Source organism: Tasmannia lanceolata, unplaced genomic scaffold (genome assembly GCF_043159265.1).
Source record: "Tasmannia lanceolata isolate RefF3 unplaced genomic scaffold, GAP_Taslan_0.1 ptg000019l, whole genome shotgun sequence".
In the NCBI taxonomy this organism is placed as follows: Eukaryota; Viridiplantae; Streptophyta; class Magnoliopsida; order Canellales; family Winteraceae; genus Tasmannia; species Tasmannia lanceolata.
In genome coordinates, this window is record NW_027518696.1 from 24,498,364 (window position 1) to 24,518,332 (window position 19,969).

Genomic DNA, 19,969 nt, shown 5'->3' on the forward strand with positions numbered 1-19,969 from the left:
CTACTGCTCCTATTACCAAAAGGGTAAAGTTATATTGAATGTGAATTGGTCTACAAATATTCAAATCAAATGGATCTATAGAGTGGTAGAAAACAATCTGGTCAACATACGTTTCATGCGTTTTCATGATCTCTTTCACCCTCAAAAGTCCACCTATTTTAGAAAGAGTCAAAAGTTTCCATGATTTCTTTATTTCTTTGTTTGAATTATTGTAAATTAAGGAGTTTTGTGGGGGTATTGACCATGATTGCACTCACAAGGACTTAAATTAAACTGAATGGATCTGGCAAGAGGAAAGAGGAAGAAAGCAACTTTTCAAGAGTCCGGAAATTTCGAAGCTTGTATGAATGCAATCTGAGTTAATGTTGAGAGAATTTCTAAATCCAAATATAACTTATATTAAAGGCTAAATTTTTTAATTTGAGGTTGATGAATTCATGGCTTTGGATTCATTTTTTCTTGGTTTTGTTTTATGTTTTTTGAATTAATTTAATTTACAGTCTAGAAGACAGTTTGAGGTGATTTTCAACTAAGTTGCTGCAAATGAATCAATTTTACTGCAAATTTTAGGCACTGTTCGTTTTGGTTTTGAGAATTGATTTTGTATTCTGTGTTTTTCAAAATTAAGTGAGTTTGAGAGAGCCTTTCATCAAGTTGTTGCAAATGAATCAATTTTACTGCAAATTTTAGGCCCTTTTCCTTTTGGATTCTGAGAATTGATTTTGAGTCTGAAACGGATTATTGGACTCAAAATCCATTCTCAAAATCAGAGGGCCTTACTTTATTGGCAGGTTCGAACCACCATCTTGAGAAACATTGTGGAAATTACATTTCTGAGCACTCTTACTAAAATTCAGCTAAAAATCAGGTCGAAGATTTGTTGAACAGAGACATGATACAAGAACTTGATAAAACCTGCTATATTGAGAACCACATATTGCATCAACAATGATTAGTCCTAATGCATACATGGCTAATCATGCAACCCAAAATTGAACTACAACTTATTATAAACAAAAAAGAAAAAATACTTGTATCTTGACCAACAGAATCCCCATATTAAGGGTTCGGATCACCCCATGGAAATGATTTTCGGGGCATGGCCCATATAAGTTGTCGCCCCAACGAATGAACGGTTTGGTTCATCTAATTATGCGGGTCCACTGTGTTTTTGTGTGTATTTTTTTAAAAATGTGCAGCCCCCAATTGGAGGGTCAGGGTCATCCTATGGAAAATGATTATGGGTTAGTGGCCTATTTAAAGTGGTGGCCCAACAAATCAACGGTTTGGATCATCTAATAATGAATGTGCACCCGAGTTTTTTTTATTCTAATTGTTGTATGTGCAAACATCATGTAGGACCTCGATGACAGTTTTTATATGGTGGCGGTCCATATAGCTACAAATGCAACCAAAAAGCATAGTTGGGTCCACATAATTGGATGATCTAAACCATTCATTTTTAGGGTCCTTGGAAAGCCTCCATCTTCACCTTCTCAAAAAAATCAATCTCACACTCAAATTTCTCATAAGGTGAGAAACTCAATTAACCGCCCAATCCTCCAGGCTTAAGGGATTTAAGGAAAGCTTAGACTCATGGCTGAAGAAAACAATACTGTTGACATTTGTAAATGGTAGAGGCTCAACTCTTGTAAGCAAGGTTTTAAATTTCGGTTTTGGAATGCGTTTCCGTCCTCGAAACCGAAATTTCAAAATTTCAGGCGAAATTAGACAAAATCCCTAAAACGGCTATTTTTTCTCGCCAATTTATTTCGATCGGAATTTCCGAAATTTCGGAATAATAACAAATAATATCTAAAAATCCATTTTTTTTTATGAAATCTCTTAAATTTCGGACCAATTTCGACCCAAATTTCAAAATTTCGGTCGAAATAAAGTAACGTTTCGACTTTCGACTTTATACAATATTGATTTCGTTATCAACCCAAACCCCGAAATTTCGGACCGAAGATTTCAGTCGAAATTTAAAACCTTGCTTGTAACTTTGTAAGTGTCTACAGGTAGTAGCTCTCGGTTTAGTTCACATTAGTTGTGAAGTTGTCATATGCCAGCAAATTGATGAGGAATCACACGTTTTATTCCACATGCTTGAATAATTCAAGTTGCTGAAGCTATACTGATTCAAAGGTGAACTATATGATATCAGCCTCTTTCAGATGCGTTTTTTTATCAACACCTAGTATGCAACCTTGTAGGTGAACTAGCAAGAAAACTTTGTAATTTACAGAATGACATACTGGGGACATTCAAATTTAATTAACCAAAGGCTCCAATTCAAATTCTATGCATGTGAATTCCACCAAGGAATACCTATTTCCTTCATTCTGAATATATGTAATCAGAATTCAAAATGCCTTGTTTACAAATCAGAATTGAAGAGTTCAAGAACACCATTTCCGGCTCTCGGTTTTGGAAAGTTCCTTACATGTAAACTGATGGCACAAATTCAGCATTCCTTGCTTAATTCGAATCTCCTCCACATAACTTTCCACAAATTTAAAATACCAGCTGAGATATGTTAGAGATGTTGAGTCGGTTGGAGAGAAGAGAGTCAGTTGCTTGAAGCATATCGTACAAGGCATCAAAGTGGAATGCCAAGCTCGCTGCTCCCAGCCCCTATTTACGTTGGTAAATATTGAAGGGTCTGAGTCGGTTAAGTTAATGGGCTTAAGCCCATAAGGTCCACTACACTTGGGTCCATTATCTATAGGCTTTATTAGAACATGTATCCAACAATCTCCTCCTTATGTTCTACATATAGCACGATCCATAGATAGATAGTGTGATGTTCAAACAAAATATTGAACTATCCACATCACATTATCATAAAGATCTGTAATCCAACTGAAAATATGAATACTTTTATGAACAACCAAGAGTTTATATACAAAATTCGACCAAAAGGTGGTTTCATATATACATGAACCCCACTGCTCTCAGAAGAATTCATTCATGGGGTATGATTCTCATCAAGATCCAAAATAAAGTTTCACATATAAGTGAACTCTATACACATACTGAAAAAAAGGCACTCAGTCGTAAAAGCAATAAATAGTGTATCGAAACCAGTCGTGAGAGTCTCCAGTCTACTCGAGATGGTATCTAATCTAGACCTCAAGGATGAGATATCTCTGGCGAAATCCTCATATGAGCCAGCGGTAGGAGCCTGATGTTGTGATCTCTCATGTGCTCTCCTCTCCTGCTGCACCTGAGCCACTCGTTCGACTTCATCTGTCGCATCATCAATCTCATCTCGTGAAACTGCACTAGGACCTTCTTGACCAGGTATGGGGATCTTCATAAGCGTAATGGTGGTTTGGTTGAGCATGGGATCTGGGTTTTTGTAGGGCTCATTTGACATATCAATTTTCCAATATCTTACAAGCTTAGTAACGAGTATCCCAAAAGGTAGTCCTCCCTGTCCTCTCTTAACCGCCTCATCCATATACCTAAAAATAATATATCCCAAATTTAGTTTAATCTTCTATATAATGCAGTGGATCACTAAGGCTTCAAAGGGCTTCACGGCATCAAAATTTCCAACCCGTGGTGTGATATTGTAGGCGACTATTTTGTGAATCAATCTAGCAATGTTATTCATGGAGCTGGCAACTATATTTAATCTTTCCCTTTGAGGAGGTACAGTTCCTAAGGTTCTCTAAACCTTTGTCATGTCGAAGTGATTGTCAATCTCATTCTTATTCCAGAAGAAAATTCTTTTACCATCATTGTGTACCTCAATGATTCTACAAAAATCAAGTAAACTTAGCCTAACCGCCTTTTTGAGGTATGTGTTCATCACAACACCATTTTGAGAAATCTCAAGATTAGCATAAAAGTATTTGATCAATTCGGGATAGATTATAGCATTATATTCAAGAAAGAATTCCCTATATGCACTATCTGCCTACACTTGTTATTTTTCATTTGTGCATATGTTGAGGAGGAGTACTTGCATTCACTTGCCTATCATGTCACTCCACACACACTTCATAATCAATTTTGTTTGTCATCATTAAAAAGAGAGAGATTGTAAGCCCAAAGGTCTATCCTCCTACCTTGTTTTGATGATTCTAAACTAAATTGATTATATTTTTTTGAATACTAATCAGTTTGCCTTAAAGTGTTGTGTTAAGATAGGTTGATCATGGAAGGAACCATCACATCACTTGATCATGCTTGAAGATGTATCACACAGGAGTCAAATGAGCTAGAGACCACATGGGACAACTTACCTTGGAAAAACAATCAATGTGGAGCTCACCTCAACACACTCAAGCAAAGCAAGCACACAAGGAAGATCAATGAAGACCAAGACCAAAGAGAAGTGTAGCTATACTTAGACTTGTTGTACATCCTTTCTCTTTGGATTTCTAAGTTAAGGCAAGCTTTTTAAAATATGTTTTCAAATAGATTAACACTCCCCGCATTAGAACTTAAATGGTTAAGTGAATGTTCGTGAGGTGGACCAACATATTTGGACCCTCATGACATTCCATTTATCTTGTTAAAATTGAGTTCCAAAAGCCCAAAATAAATCAGCAATAAAATCAGAAGAAATCTGCTGAAATTAGGCTTCTCGGAACTCCGAGAGTTTTCTCAGAGCTCCGAGCTTGGAACTCCGAGAAATGGTCCATGAAGTATTTTTCTAGCTTCTGGTCATTTTCTCGGAACTCCAAGAACGTCGTGACAGTAAAAAAAATAGCCGTTGGATTTCAAATGAAAAATTGATTTTTATGGTGTTTTTGTTACCTCCACCCCAAACGGTCATAAATTCATATGGGCTTATAAATACACATTTAAGAGGTTCTCTCAACTCTCTTGAATCATTGAAAAAACTATTTTAAACATTTAAAAACACTTGCAACCATAGTTGTAAATTCCGTTTCGATCGCCATTTCGTTTTGGCCACCGAAACGGAATTTCTGTGGGATTTCGGTCATTTCGGTGCATTTCGGTCGAAACTTTTCGTTCACACAAAAAATATATTAAAAAATATGAGAAAAATCCAAAAAAATAAAAAATCAATAGAAAAAGATGAAAAACTAATAAATAGTCCAAAAATGTGTCCCAAAAGGCATATTCATTACTTAAACACATAAAGTCTTGCACAAGTGCAACTGATAGTCTGATACATAGAAAAACATTAAAAAAAAAAGATACATGAAAATGAAACATAGACAATAGCTAGTAGCAACAACTCTCAGTCATCATAACCCGGATGATCATACTCAATGTCTTTTTCGTCGCCGCCGCCGTCATCACCACCTGGACCATCAGTATGGACATCTTCTTCAAGAGGCATGAGAAAGTCGTCGTTGTCGTCCCCGGCCCCAACCACAACAGTAGGTGCTTCAAGATTTTCCCACCCAATGTCTTCCGGCGTGAATATGACATCTTCTTCTTCTGCAACCCAATCCATCATGACATCCAGATAGTCTATGCTCAAAGGGTCACTAGTGGTAGATGATTTCCTCAACAAGTCCCTGAAAAGGAAAACATTAAGTTTAATCAATGTCAAAGGTTAAACTTAAAAGCTTAAAGTGATGAGGTGAGAGTTGAAAACATTATATTACGTTGTATACCTTTCTCGAAACTTAAGATTGTAATGGACAAACACCAAGTCATCTAATCTCTGGTGCTCCAACCTATTTCTCTTTGCAGAGTGACTGTGTTCGAAGGTGCTCCAATTCCTTTCACACCCAGTCGCACTGCAGGTCTGGCTGAGAATTCTGATCGCAAATGTCTGTAATTCTTCCACGTCACCTCCGAATTGATTCCACCATGCAACTGTAAAGTAACAAATAGTAAATCATTATTTGTTGAGAAACTGAAAGTTAAAATGAATTATACTTAATTAAACAAAAAACTCAAATATACCTGGTCCCAACTTCGTTCGGTTGCGGATTGCAAGCTTCATTCCAAACATACCCTTAGCCTCTCGATAATCCTCAATCTGATTGGTGATGAGGTCTTGTGTACCTTCATCAAGTACCAGTCGAGTGATGCATGCCAACAAGCCTCTGGTTACTTCACTGTGCCTAGAGAAGGTAGGAGTGAAAAAGAGAGCAGGGTTAAGAAAATATCCTGCTGCATGGAGGGGACTGTGGAGTTGCCTATCCCATCTTTGGTCGATGATCCTCCAGATGGGATTGTAATCTGATTTTCTCTTCAACCTCTCCTTGATGTTCTCTTTGGCCTTATCCATAGCCTCATATAGGTAACCCATCGCCGGTTTGTCCTGCCGATCTACCAAGCGCAGCACTCTCACTAAAGGCTCGCTGATGTTTAGAATGTACTTGCATTGGTCCCAAAAAGATTTATCCAACACAGTACTAACTACCCCTTCACTCAGTGGGTGTTGGACAAACCTACTAGTACTATACTCATCAGGCACAAACATCTGCTGAAGTGCTTTCCGATTCAACACCAGACTTTGTATGCTAATGAAATTTGTAGCAAATCTGGTTGCAGCAGGGCGGCACAACTCCTTCCCTCCTGTGAACTTCTTCCTCATCAAATTCAAGAGGCTTCCATGGTTGTAGATGAACTTTGTAATCGTTCGAGCCCTCTCAATTGTGGTTGCTATGTGAGGAAATACAGTCGGTTTGCACAGATGCTCCAAGATGAGATCTAAGCAATGAGCTGCGCACGGAGTCCAGAAGAATGTACCAAACGCGGCTTCTAGTCTTTTCCCAGCAGCTTTGTAACTTGGCTCACTGTCAGTTACAAATTGCACCACATATTCCGGATTCACCTCTCCGACAATCTTTGCAAAGATATTGTATAATTCATCGGCATTCTTCACTATGCCAGATGCATCAACGGATTTGAGGAATATGACTCATTTAGGGCAGTACACCAAAAAGTTGATTAGGGAACGTTGTTTGGTGTCTGTCCATCCATCTGCCATAATGCTACAACCAGTGTATCTCCACGACATCTTAATTTCCTCCAAGTAGTTGTTTACCTCATCCACTGTATTCTTCAAAATGGGACCCCTTAAAGCATGATAAGTAGGTGCCTTATAACCCGAACCCACGGCATTCACAGCGTCAAACATAGGTTGCCAGAAAGGTGAATTGGCAACGTTGAAAGGGAGATTGGCATCGTAGCAAAGCATGCCAACCGCCATGTCTGGTCTATCCATTGTTTCTTTAGTAGCCAAAGCACTTTTAATGCTTGGCTGGGCTCCAGGGGTTGTTCGTGCTGCAAAGAAATTCTTGATCCCTCTTGTGATTCCCTTCTTCTTCCTTTTTGTACCACTCGGTTCTACAAGAACTTCCTTACCTCTTCGTTGAGGGACTTGAGGCAATTGTGTGCCAAGGTCTTCTTCATCCTGCTCTTCTTCTTCGTCTGGTGTGCCATAAAAACCTCCAACCTCTGCTCTGGATATGCTCATCCTAGCCCTTTCTTTTCTCTTTGCATCTAAAAGGTGCTTCATTCGATATTTTACATCTTCAGTCACTTTTTTGCATGATGCTACTTCACCAGGAACAGCCGCTAAATGTTCTTTCAAGCGGGTTATACCTCCACCCGATATGACTTTGCCACAGAATATGCAAGTTATTTTATTTCTTTGACCCGGAACCAATGTACCGTAAGACCATGCCGGGTCATCCGATCTAGCGGGTGCCGAACCAATAGAGGATGCTCCTGCAGAAGGTCCCGAACCCGACCCACTCATTCTGAAATGAAGTAGAAGAAGGGGAAAAATGAATTAGAAGAAAGAAAATTGAAACAAATTACAAAAAAATGAAGTAGAAGGGGACAAATGAAGTAAGAAATAAAAGAAATGAAATGGAAAGAAATAAAGAGAACCTTGGGGTTGAACTTGAGTTGAAGAGAAGAAGAAAAAATTAGCCTTCACTCACTTGAAATAAGCCTTTGGAAATAGTTCTTGACTTCTTGTAGTGGTAAGTTGAATGTATGCCTTCCCTTTGCTCCAAAATAGACTTGGATTGAGTTGAAGAAGAGGGTAGACTTGTAGGAAATTTAGTAGAATAGATAGTGTAAGTGAAAGTAGAGAAGAGAAGGAGAATCACTTATGTGAAGGTGGAGGAAAAGAAGGTAGGGAAAATGCTATTTATAGAGTTTTTTATTGATTGTGCATTTAAAAATGACTAAAATACCCTTCCCAACAGCTATAAACGGTCACATTTTGAGGTTAAAATGGTCAAAAACCAAAAAGAGCCGTTGCAGGGGCATTGTCGTAAATTCTGCAAGTCAAACTAGCCGTTATGGACGATTTCGGCCGGAATGGAGAATTTCGTCCATTCCGGACGAAATTCCGGATTTCGGAAAATTTCGTCCGGAATGGACGAAATGGAACGAAATTTCGTCCGAAACGAAATTTTGTCAATTTCATTCCGGAATTTGAACGAAACCGGTTCGTTTCGTCCATTCCGGACGAAACGAAACGGTATTTACAACTATGCTTGCAACCCATGTTGGCTTAAGCTTTTGTTTTCTCCTCCAAACTTGCATTGCACTTGCAAATCTTTTGAGTTTGGGCTTAGGTTTTCATCTTTTTATTTTGGAGAGCATTCAAGGAGACTTCATTGTGCATTAAGCCTTAGAGGAAGGCATTGCAATCTTCTTTCTTCATTGTAAATGTGGCTAGGGCATCCTATTCTTAATACCCTAGGGAGAAGCGCTTAGAACTCGGCGAAGAAGGAGAGTTGGTGTAAAGGTGGCAAGGGCATCCTCATTTAATACCCTTGGGATTGTAATCGCCTCGGAGCTGGGCATCGTGGAGGTCTCAAATAGTAAAAATCATTGAGGACGATCTCAAGAAGAGTGGAGTGGGGTTTTACCCGAACCACTATACATTGGTGTGTTTGTTTATCTTTCTTGCACTTTCATTTTTGTGTTTTTGGTTGAACTTCTTGTTTCCATTTTTAATATTATTGAAACTAACCAAAAACTAAGTAAGCAAAGAAAATTTGAATTAGGTTTAATATTTAAATTTAAAAATGGGATAATTTTTTTGTGAAAACCAATTCACCCCCTCTTGGTTCCTTAGACCAATATTTCAGGTGGGCTCAACTGAAATCTGCCAATTGTGAAGTGAATACGAAGGCGTCTAATTAATTGATCTCTTAAGGACCGTTTGGATACACGGATTTTAGAATCTTGGATTTCCTAAAAATCGTAGTTGGGAGACGACAGAAGAAGGAAACTAGCCGTCGTATTTATGATTTCTCGCCCTTCCGGCCCTACCATAACCTGTTACCAATTTTAGACCTAACACTGGATTTCTTACATAAAATCCAAGATTCTAAAGAGAAGTGAAACGGAGGGTCTCCTTCTTCTCTCGCATCCCACCTAGGATTTTCAGGAAATCCAAGCTTCTAAAATCCGTGTATCCAAACGGACCCTCAAGGTATTATTCTCCTGCATTATACCGAAATTATTGAAATTTGTACCCAAGAAGCTATAGTTTACCAGCCTTGCTGTGATGACTTCCTTATCTTTTGCTGCACTTATATACTTATAACAAATTGCTTTGCGTCTTTTACATCTTAGGAGAGCTGATCTGCGTATGCTGGAGAGATGACTTCATTATCCTTTGCTGCATTTATCTTATCATTGCCTATTTCTCATAACTTTCTTTTTCGGAATAATGGTGTATTGAAATAATTAGTTAAGGATATCACCTATTTATGCTTTAGTCTTTTAAAGGATTTATTTTGACCGGGATCAATAGAAAATGTACTTCTGTCAGCTATCAACCTGGAGATTTTAGACTTCAGAAATTGTGCTTCCAGAGTCTACTTTTTCACCTGCATGGTCTTGTTTAAACCTGCTTTGCCCATCCTGCTTTACCAACAAGCCTATGTACCTTTGGAATTTTTTACACTCGATGTTACAAGGAGTTGATCTATTTCTGGATTTTACCTTGAAATTGGAGTATTTTGCAAAGCATGTTTCTGTGAACCGCTATAACCCTGTCATGTTACTTAGCAGCAGCTGCTGTCCCTTTGATGTTACTTAAAATCCCTGACGTCGCACGTGCCTTTTTACTTAGTCTTCTTAATAGGACGATCCTAACCCTCGTATATACAAATTGTAAAATGAACGGCTTAGACAATTAAGAAAACGACACTTTAGAATCATCCACAAAACGACCCATCTACAGTGGGGACCACAAAAATGAATGGTCTAGATCACCTAAAAGGTGGGGTTGTGTTCCAACACGATTTGGACTATTTCGTTAGTGGGCTCGAAATGCCACGAGCCGACACAGATGGACAGACCGTATTGTATTAGTAAACCATATGCTTCATTTCTTTTCTTCATTGTTTTGTCGCGCATATTGTTTCGTTTCTCTCTTTTCTGGAGAAAAACAAAGGCACAGAAGAAGGCACATAAATCTGCCGGAGCTGACCGGTGCCGGCGATGTCTACATGCGTTCGCCGGATTCCGGTGGGTTCTACGACCAACCGTGTATTTCCACTGTCATTTCCGGTTCCGGATCCGGATCCGGGCCGGGCAGTTTTGCCGACCTGTTATGGGGATAAAATTGGGCCGAAGATTGTGTTGAGATCCGTTTATTGGGGGAGGAGGGAGGGATTTGGGTGGAAAGAGGGTGGGAGATTAGGGAATCAGAGGGTGGTGGTGTTATCAATTAGCGGGCGTGCGGTTGAAGAGAGGATTGGAGAGGAGAAGGAGAGAGAGGGGAGTAAGAGGCTGAAGGCAGAGGTGATTGTGGCCGCTTCTATAACGGTGTTATTGGGAGTTGGGAATAGAGTTCTTTACAAGCTTGCTCTCATTCCTCTCAAACAATACCCCTTTTTCCTTGCCCAGCTAGCCACTTTCGGGTTCTCTCTCTCTCTCTCTGTTTATCTTGTTTTGATAATGGAGCTATGACCTTTTATTTGGGTACTGATATTGGCACTACTTTTATTTTTTAATCGTCTTTTGATTGCTTTTGGGAACTGTAATGGCTTTTGACAGCTGTTTAAGTAAAAAAAGGTAGGGAATTGCTAGCATCCATCGCAAAAGACATTTCGCCATTACACGGCTGGTCATTTGCATGTCAGACCAGCCAGGTAGGTCTGACATGCGAATGACCAGCCGCATTTGATGGACCCTAGCAAATCCCTAAAAAGTAAGATGAATTAGTGCCGTTATCAGTAGCCTTTTATTTACATGATCCCTTTTCCGCATTTCAACACAGGGGCAGCATTTCCTCCTCTTTTTGTTTGTCATTTTCCTTGGAAGATGAATCTACTTTGAGGAAAGGACAAGCAAAAAGGATGGACCTGCGGGAAGAGGGGGTGGAGAATATAATTTCTAATTTGTTTTTCAAGTAGAAGCAAACTCTGTTACGCTTCTCCTACAATGTGTTCACCTTTTTTGGATTTCGGAATCTATTAATAAAGCAGGCAAATTCTTTTACGGTTCTCCCCAAAACTGTCATCTTTGGAATATGCAATGAATTGATAAAGTGAAGAGTGCCATTATCAATACAAGGGCTTGTGAATATTGTTTTTCGCATTTTTTATTAGACTCAAATGGGATGATGCATCGGTCTATTGGCACTCGTTAACAAAACCCTATTTTACTTAGGACAGAGCCCTCTAAATTCTAATGTAAAAGAGTGGTCGTAAACATGGTTTTAAATTCCAGTTTTGGAATGCGTTTCGGCCCTCACCGAAACCGAAATTTCAGCCGAAATGGGTACACCATTAAAAATAATATTTTATTCAAAATTCAGCCAAAATTTTGGTAATCTTGGTTGAAATTTCGGAAAAATGGCTTTATAATTAAAAAAAAACGAGATTTTTGGGTTGAATTTCTCGAAATTTCGGACGAAATTATAAAAACACAAAATTTCAAATGAAATCCGGTACCGTTTCGGGTATTGGCAGTTTCTGTTTCGGTGTTGACTGGAATCTGGTCGAAGTTTAAAACCATGGTCGTAAAGGGACCAGAGTGGATGTCCCAAGTTAGAAAAAGGGGTGAATATATTACTTCCCGTGTGGGTATCACTTTTTGCATTGATTTGATTGGTTATTAGCGTCTGCGAGCACTCGGCAGGGCACGAAAACGGACACACTTTTAGTATATCAGGATCTATTGAATATTAGACGTGTGGTCCAAACCACTCTAGTGAGCCACATCATGAGTGGGTCAACCTTGAAAAGATACCTATCAAAGCGATCCCAGCCATCCAAATTAGAGGACTTTTCAGATTAAATGGCATAGTAAAAGAAAAAGTTGACCAGTGGTCCACATGGGTAAAGGTCCTTTCACTAGATTGTTACAGTCATGATGTAAGTGCATCTCTTTTTGTTTTTTTTTTTTTTTCCGAAGTGCATGTGAAGAGTATTTAGTGGGCCTCATCATATTTTATCACTTTTTGTGTTTAAGTTGGGTCACTTTTCAAGTTATAAGTTGCATGGTAGGTCCTCGCTTATGTTAAAGTTCTAAGTTGAGATTACAGTTCAGGTAAGGAATTGATGCCCAAACTCCTTGTTTTGATAATGGCACTCTAGTCTCTTCAAAGCTGTTATAATTCCCAAGATGCTCTCAATAACAAATAAGAATCGTGGTTAATAGAGTATTGAGTGTCACTATAGAACTAGGGAGTGCCGATATAATTTCCCTTCAGATATTATTGATGTTTCACTCAAGTTGTTTTTTGTGAGCCTCATGTCACAGGGTGACAATTTAGCTCACCTAAGCTCCCTTAATAGGCCTAAGGAAGGCTCAAGAGTCAATACAGCTCCAGTAGAGTAGAGAACCTTTTCGAATTTAGAAAGGTGCAGAGCTTGGAGAGGTCATGAACTATGCAAATATGTACATATTTGTAAAGAGTTCTAGATTGGTAGGAAAGTTCTAGTTAGGCTAGAAACTTCTATGATAGTGATGGGGTGTAAAAAGATCCCCCACTCACGGATCAACACGTGGCACCAAGGCAAGCCCACATGCTCATCACCAACAAGGGGTAATAGGGTCATTATAGCCTGAAAAGGAAGAACCAAATATGTATTTGACCCAACCATGATCATACACCTGTCCAAGGGTATGAAAACAAAGGTGAAACTTAGCCCACTAGCGGGTTGACACCTGTCCCAAAGGGTAAAAGGGTAAACTAACACCCAAAGCCCTCACTATAAATAGCCCTCATAAAGACAAGGTAAGGGACTCGAATCTCAAAAAATCACTGTTCATAGCTTTGATCTGCTCAGTCATACCCATCACTGACTTGAGTGTCGAAGGGCCCGTCCGGAGCAATGACTCCGGGTTGGCCTTCTGACCTCATGTTCCATTGTGCAGGTTGTAACCTTTCAACCAGTTCAGTAATCAGGACTCACCAAATCAGCTCCTTCGTCACTGCCTTATCTGTTACCAATTCCAGGCATAATAGATTGGCGCTATCCGTGGGACTCGAACAAAAAGCCGTTCTAACTCTCAAGAAAAATGACAGGACGGAAGAGTACCCGAGCACCTCTTGCTCGGACAGTCCGAACAACACCACGTCAAGCAACTCGGGGAGAACGACTCGCCTCGCGGGTCATCATTCTTCCGGCAGCTGCGGAGCCAGGCCCTGCTCAGTCAACTCCTGCCTCAGCTCCTATGCCCGAGCAAATTCAGACTCTTTTTCAACAAATGATGATATTGCTCGATCATTACAAGAACTTAGTTCAACAGGTCCCTCAAGGCCTTCCCCTTGAGGTCTCCCAACCCCCAGAGGTAAGGATGGATCCGCAAGTGAAAGAGCCCGCGCAATCCCGTCGTGATCAGACTCATCACTCTCACTCGAGACGGGACCGTCACTCCAGAACAAGGCATGCGCAGACAGAGCCTCATCGACGATATCAGTCTCGATTGGGGCAGCGGCACCGACACCAAGCCGGTCACGCAGAGCGGGAGAGAACCAGTCGTCACAGGAGGAGTCCGGAGAGTCGCTCAGATTCAGCGCCAAGCTCCACCATAGAAAGAAAAGCCAGACCATGTAGTCGGGCAGAAAAAATAACTGATCCTGTGTTACGAAGGTTTGAAGAAATTGACCACCGAATCGAGGAACTGGCTAAGGACCACCATCGGTCCTCTATAAGGCCATTCTCCAGCGGACATCCTTTCACAGATAACGTGTTAAACGCACCAGCACCAAAAGGGTTCAAAATGCCTCCGGTCCAACAGTACGATGGGACCACGGATCCGGTAGACCATTTGGAAACATTCAGAACCATGATGCTCTTGCACGGAGCTTTCGACGGATTCCTCTGTAGGGCATTTCCAACCAGCTTGACAGGAGCCACAAGAGATTGGTACTCACGGCTAAAACCAAACTCTATAGATAGTTTCGAAGAATTCGCTGACAACCTGGTCAGGCACTTCATGAGCAGTCGAAGGCTGCGCAAGACCGCGACGTCGCTAATGGCTCTAAGACAAGAAGATGGTGAAAGCCTAAAAGCATTTGTAAGCCGATTCAACAGAGAAGCCCTGCAAGTCTCGAACTTAGACCCTTCTGCCGCTACAAATGCACTCCTTGCGGGTGCAAAGTCAATCAAGTTCTGCCGAACTGTTGCTCGCCGGAATCCACGCTCTTTGGCAGATCTCATGGCGGGGGCGGAAGAGTACATCTCCATAGAAGAAACGCTGGCAGCCCTGGACTCAGGAAGGAGAAATATTCCAGAAGAGGAAAAGAACCCTACGAAATGTAGGGACGACAAGCCCCTGAGAAGAGAGAGAAGCACGGAACGAAGGGAACGAAATTTACGCCCCTCAATACATCCAGGACCCACATACTGGCCGCAATCAAAGCAGAAGATTTTCTTAGATGGCCGGACAAAATGCTGACCAAAGGAAACAAGCGGGATAAATCTAAGTATTGCCGGTTCCACAAAGGCCATAGGCATGACACCAATGAGTGCAGGCATCTTAAAGAAGAAATCGAATTACTGATTCAAAGGGGATATCTCAAGAAATATGTTGAGCGTGGTGGTGACAGAAGAGAGCGTCAAGAGAGAAGCCCTCAAGGCAGAAAGGGCTCCCAGGGACCACGGTCACCCATAGCCCGTCGCGAATCTCCCATTCCTCTCAGCCCGCGGTCAGAACCACAATGCTCACAACCTACTAGAGTCATAAACACTATTATGGGTGGCCCGGCGGCGGAGGAACCTCATCGGCCGCTCACAAAGCCTACGCCCGGTAGGTCAATGTGGTCCAGACCAGCCACAAAAAATTGAAAGTAGAGAACGAGATCTCATTTTCGGATGCAGATCTGGACAACTTGATACTCCCCCATGATGACGCCTTGGTCATAACCATGCTTGTTGCTAATTGGGAACTGAAGAAAATCTTGGTGGATAATGGGAGTTCGGCGGACATCCTCTATTAGCACGCCTTCAAACAAATGATGATCGGGGTCTAACACTTAAAACCGACGAACTCAGATTTGTTCGGATTCTCTGGGGAGATAGTTAAGGTCGAGGGACAAATCAAACTCCCCGTCTTGGTCGGGGAACCTCCCCACTAGGCCTTCGCGATGGTTAATTTCTTAGTAGTGGGGGCCACTTTGGCCTACAACGCTATCTTAGGAAGACCTGGACAAAATCTTCTCCCCGCCATTGCCTCAGCCTACCATTAGAAAATGAAATTCATAACACCCAACGGCGTAGGTGAAGTGAAAGGGGACCAACCGCAGTCGAGGGAGTGTTACGCGACCGCACTAAAAGGAAAAAATGCATCGGAGGCATTACCGATCGAACTGCAGGATTTAAGAGATGAAACCCGGACTACGATAAACCAACCGGCCGAAGATTTGGTTCCAATCCCTTTGTATGAAGATGATCAAGAGAGACTGGTCAAGATCGAGTCAACATTGAATGACGATTCCCGCGAAGAACTAGTCCGGTTCCTGCGAAAAAATGCTGACTTATTCGCTTGGAAGCTCGTCGATATGCTCGGGATAGATCCCGAGGTTATTGTGCACAAGCTCAGCGTTGACCCCACTTGCAGGCCGGAAAGCAAAAAAGAAGGCATTTCGCCCCAGAGAGACAACAAGCGATTAGGGAGGAAGTAGAAAAACTCCTAAGGGCTGATTTCATATAAGAGATTAAGTACCCCGACTGGCTGGCGAATGTGGTCATGGTGAAGAAAGCCAACGGAAAATGGAGAATTTGCATAGATTTCACCGATCTGAACAAAGCCTGTCCCAAGGACAGCTATCCGCTGCCCAAGATCGACCAACTGATAGATGCCACCGCGGGGGACGAGCTCCTAAGTTTCATGGACGCATATTCTGGGTACAACCAGATTCGTATGTACGAAGCAGATATCCCCAAGACTTCGTTTGTAACCGACCAGGGGATATACTGCTACCGCGTAATGCCCTTCGGCCTAAAGAATGCCGGAGCCACATATCAGAGACTGGCGAACAAGATTTTTAGAGAACAAATCGGACGCAACATGGAGGTGTACGTAGACGATATGCTAGTGAAGAGCAAGGAATCTCCGAGTCACATATCCGATTTGGAAGAAACATTTCAGGTCTTGAGGAAACACAACATGAAACTTAATCCTTCTAAATGCACTTTGGCGTCGCCGCGGGGAAATTTCTTGGATTCATGGTCAGCCAGAGAGGGATAGAGGCGAATCCGGAGAAAATTCAGGTAGTGGTGGATCTAAATCCGCCAACTACCATAAGGGAAATTCAAAAACTTAACCGGGATGGTAGCCGCGTTGGGACGCTTCATCTCTAAATCAGCGGAAAGGTGCCTACCATTCTTCAACGCGATCAAGGGGATTAAGATGGCCCCTTGGACTCCGGAATGTCAAAGGGCGTTTAAGGAACTGAAGCTATACCTAGCCGCACCACCCCTAATGAGCAAACCTGAACCTGGGGAAGAGCTGATGTTATACCTATCGGCAAGTCTGATAGCGCTGGAGGCCGTGCTGATTAGAGAAGACTAGAACCAACAAAAACCAATCTACTACGTCAGCAAAGTTTTACATTAGGCTGAGACCAGATCTCAAAAGGCGGAGAAGTTGGCTTACGCTGTAATGGTTGCCAGAAAGCTCAGACCGTATTTCCAGGCACATACCATCAAAGTTATGACAGACCAACCACTGAGGCAAATTCTCCATCACCTGGACACCTCAGAGCGACTAGTAAGGTGGGCAGTAGAACTCAGTGAATTTGATATCCGATACCTGCCCCGACCAGCGATAAAGGCCCAAGTCTTGGCAGATTTTATTGTTGAATGCACTGTGCCTGCTGAAGCCGAAAGGAATCAACCTCAGGGTGAAAAAGTCAACAAAACACCCGGGGGGCAAAGCGATGCGACCACCGATCAACCTCTGGGTAAAGAAGCTGATACACTCGAGGGGCATAACCTCGGAGGAACTATACTGTCCTCAGATGCTAATGCCGCACCCCAACCCGGAGAGACCAATGGGATTGGAAGAGCCGAGGAAAAAGACAAATTGGAGGAAGAACCGCTCTGGGAATTACGCGTGGATGGGTCCTTGAATTACCTAGGATGTGGAGCAGGACTAATCCTCACAGGACCCGAGAACTTTGTCATGGACTACGCCGTAAGGTTTAGGTTTCAGGCGTCAAACAATGAGGCGGAGTACGAGGCTCTCCTGGTCGGAATGAAGTTGGCAATCCAAACCCTGGCCCCAAAGATTGAAAGTGTATAGCGACTCTCAGTTGGTCGTTAACCAGGTACAAGGGACATACGAGGCGAGCGACGACCGCATGCGCAAATACCTGGTGCAAGTTCGCCAGCTCGCCGACAAGTTTACAAGCTTTGAGGTAGCGCGCATCCCAAGAACGGAGAATGGGAAAGCAGACATACTCTCCAAACTCGTGGCCTCCGGATATACGGCTTTGGGAAATATATATATGGAATTCCTAAAAAAATCCAACATTGAAAGAGAAGTCGTCGAGGTAATGCAAGTGGATCACGAACCATGCTGGATGGATGATATCATCAATTACTTGCGCAGTGGCAAACTCCCCGAAGAGAAAAAGAAGGCACGTCAAGTGATTCAGAGATCAGCCAGATTTTCACTCAACGGGGAAAATCTCTACAAAAGATCAGATACCCTCCGTACCTAAAATGTCTCCGACCAAACGATGCTGCGTACACGCTACAGGAGACACATGAGGGGATCTGCGGAGAGCATCTAGGAGGCAAAGCTCTGGCCATCAAGGTATTACTTAGGGGCCTATATTGGCCGACCCTGAGGCAAGACGCTCTGAATCTGATAAAGAAATGCGAGAGGTGTCAGAAGTTCTCGTCTGCCAGTCACCAACCAGCCGTTCCAATGTCCCCCATAATCAGCCCGCTTCCTTTTGCTGTATGGGGAATGGATATCTTAGGGCCCTTCCCACTAGCTCCAAGGGGGTGAGAATTTGTGGTAGTCACCATAGACTACTTCATGAAGTGGGTGGAGGCAGATCCCTTGCCAAAATTACCGAACAGAATATCCAAGCATTTTTCTGGAAATCCGTGGTTTGTCGATCTGAATCCCCCGAGTTCTGATAACGGACAATGGCGAACAGTTCGACAACAAAAGTTTCCTAAAATTCTGTACAGACCTCAAGATTGAGCAGCGGTTCACCTCCGTCGCCTACCCTCAGACCAATGGACAGACAAAAGTCACGAACAGAATCCTCTTTCAAGGCATGAAAAAGAGGTTGGATGATAAGGCAGGACGAGGGGCCGACGAATTGTACCATGCCTTATGGGCATACCGCACTACTCCGCGCTCCGCGACGGGAGAATCCCCCTTTAACCTAACTTTTGGAACCGAGGCCATAATCTTGATCGACATCGGCGTTCCCTCTCAACGGGTAACATGCTTCAATGAGCATCTGAACGCGGGCGGGCTCCGTGCCAATCTAGACCTACTCGAAGAAGTCCTTGAAGAGTCCCATATTCGAACTGTGGTGTATAAACAGAGGATGTCTCGCTACCACGACACCAAAATCCGCCCCAGAGAATACTGAGTGGGTGACCTGGTCTTGAGAAAAGCGGCAGTATCCCAACCCAGAAAAGTCGGAAAACTCTCCCCCACGTGGGAGAGGCCGTACAAAGTGGTCGAAGTGATCCGACCGGGCAGCTACAAGTTGCAGACCCTCGACGAGCACCAGCTCCCCTATGCTTGGAACTCCACAAACCTGAGGAAGTACTAGTAGTAGCTCGTCGTCCAATAGGCCCCAAAGAAGGAGGAGCATCCTCACGAGAAAGAAGAAAGTGAAAGAAAATACAGATGTAATCGCGTCGGGTTTTTACATTAATGGAAAACATAACAACATTTTGCAAGACACTAATCTATTCGCCTCGCATTAATATTAACTTGGTTCACTTCGACCATTTCCGTGAAGACCGGAAATACATTTCTGGTCGGGATAAGTCGAAGTGGAAAACCGATAAAACTGTTATTGAAAGCCCAAGTCATTCAGCTCGGGCTAGCTTGGTTCACTTTGACCATTTCCATTGAGACCGGATATACATTTCTGGTCGGGATAAGTTGAACTGTTGAAGTAGAAAACCAATAAAACTTTTATTGAAAGCCCAAGTCATTCAGCTCGGGCTAGCTTGGTTCACTTTGACCATTTCCATTGAGACCGGATATACATTTCTAGTCGGGATAAGTTGAAGTAAAAAACCAATAAAACTTTTATTGAAAGCTCAAGTCATTCAGATCGGGCTAACTTGGTTCGCCTTGACCATTTCCATGAAGGCCGAAAATACATTTCTGGTCGGGATACGTCATTAAGTTCGGGCTAACTTCTTTCGCCTCAGCCATCCCCATTGAGACCAAGAACATATCTCTGGTTGGAAGAGGCTAATGTAGGGGGCCTAAGATCTTTTGAGAAGGCCTAATTTTTTCAGTACGGATTCATATCATTCATCCCAGCCATTCTTATTGAACTTAACGATGTACTTCAAATGGATCGACATGTTCTTCGAACTAA

General features: G+C 42.3%; 2 protein-coding genes across 2 annotated transcripts in view; one reads left to right on the plus strand and one right to left on the minus strand.

Annotated features, from left to right (window-relative positions):
• Window positions 1-3,010: 3,010 nt before the first annotated feature.
• On the minus strand, window positions 3,011-7,150 carry LOC143852434 (uncharacterized). Its single transcript, XM_077361816.1, has 3 exons — window positions 5,902-7,150; window positions 5,640-5,811; window positions 3,011-3,470 (listed from the first exon to the last, which is right to left on the minus strand). Exons 1-3 carry the CDS (start codon window positions 6,536-6,538, stop codon window positions 3,011-3,013), a joined length of 1,269 nt encoding a protein of 422 aa, XP_077217931.1. The 5' UTR covers window positions 6,539-7,150.
• A 3,167-nt stretch (window positions 7,151-10,317) lies between these two features.
• The window catches only part of CLT1 (CRT (chloroquine-resistance transporter)-like transporter 1), a 75,898-nt gene continuing 66,246 nt past the window's right edge, over window positions 10,318-19,969 (plus strand). The window contains exon 1 of the mRNA XM_077361898.1: window positions 10,318-10,844. Coding sequence (XP_077218013.1) covers window positions 10,423-10,844 — 422 coding nt within the window. The 5' untranslated portion in view covers window positions 10,318-10,422. The remainder of the gene's footprint in view (window positions 10,845-19,969) is intronic.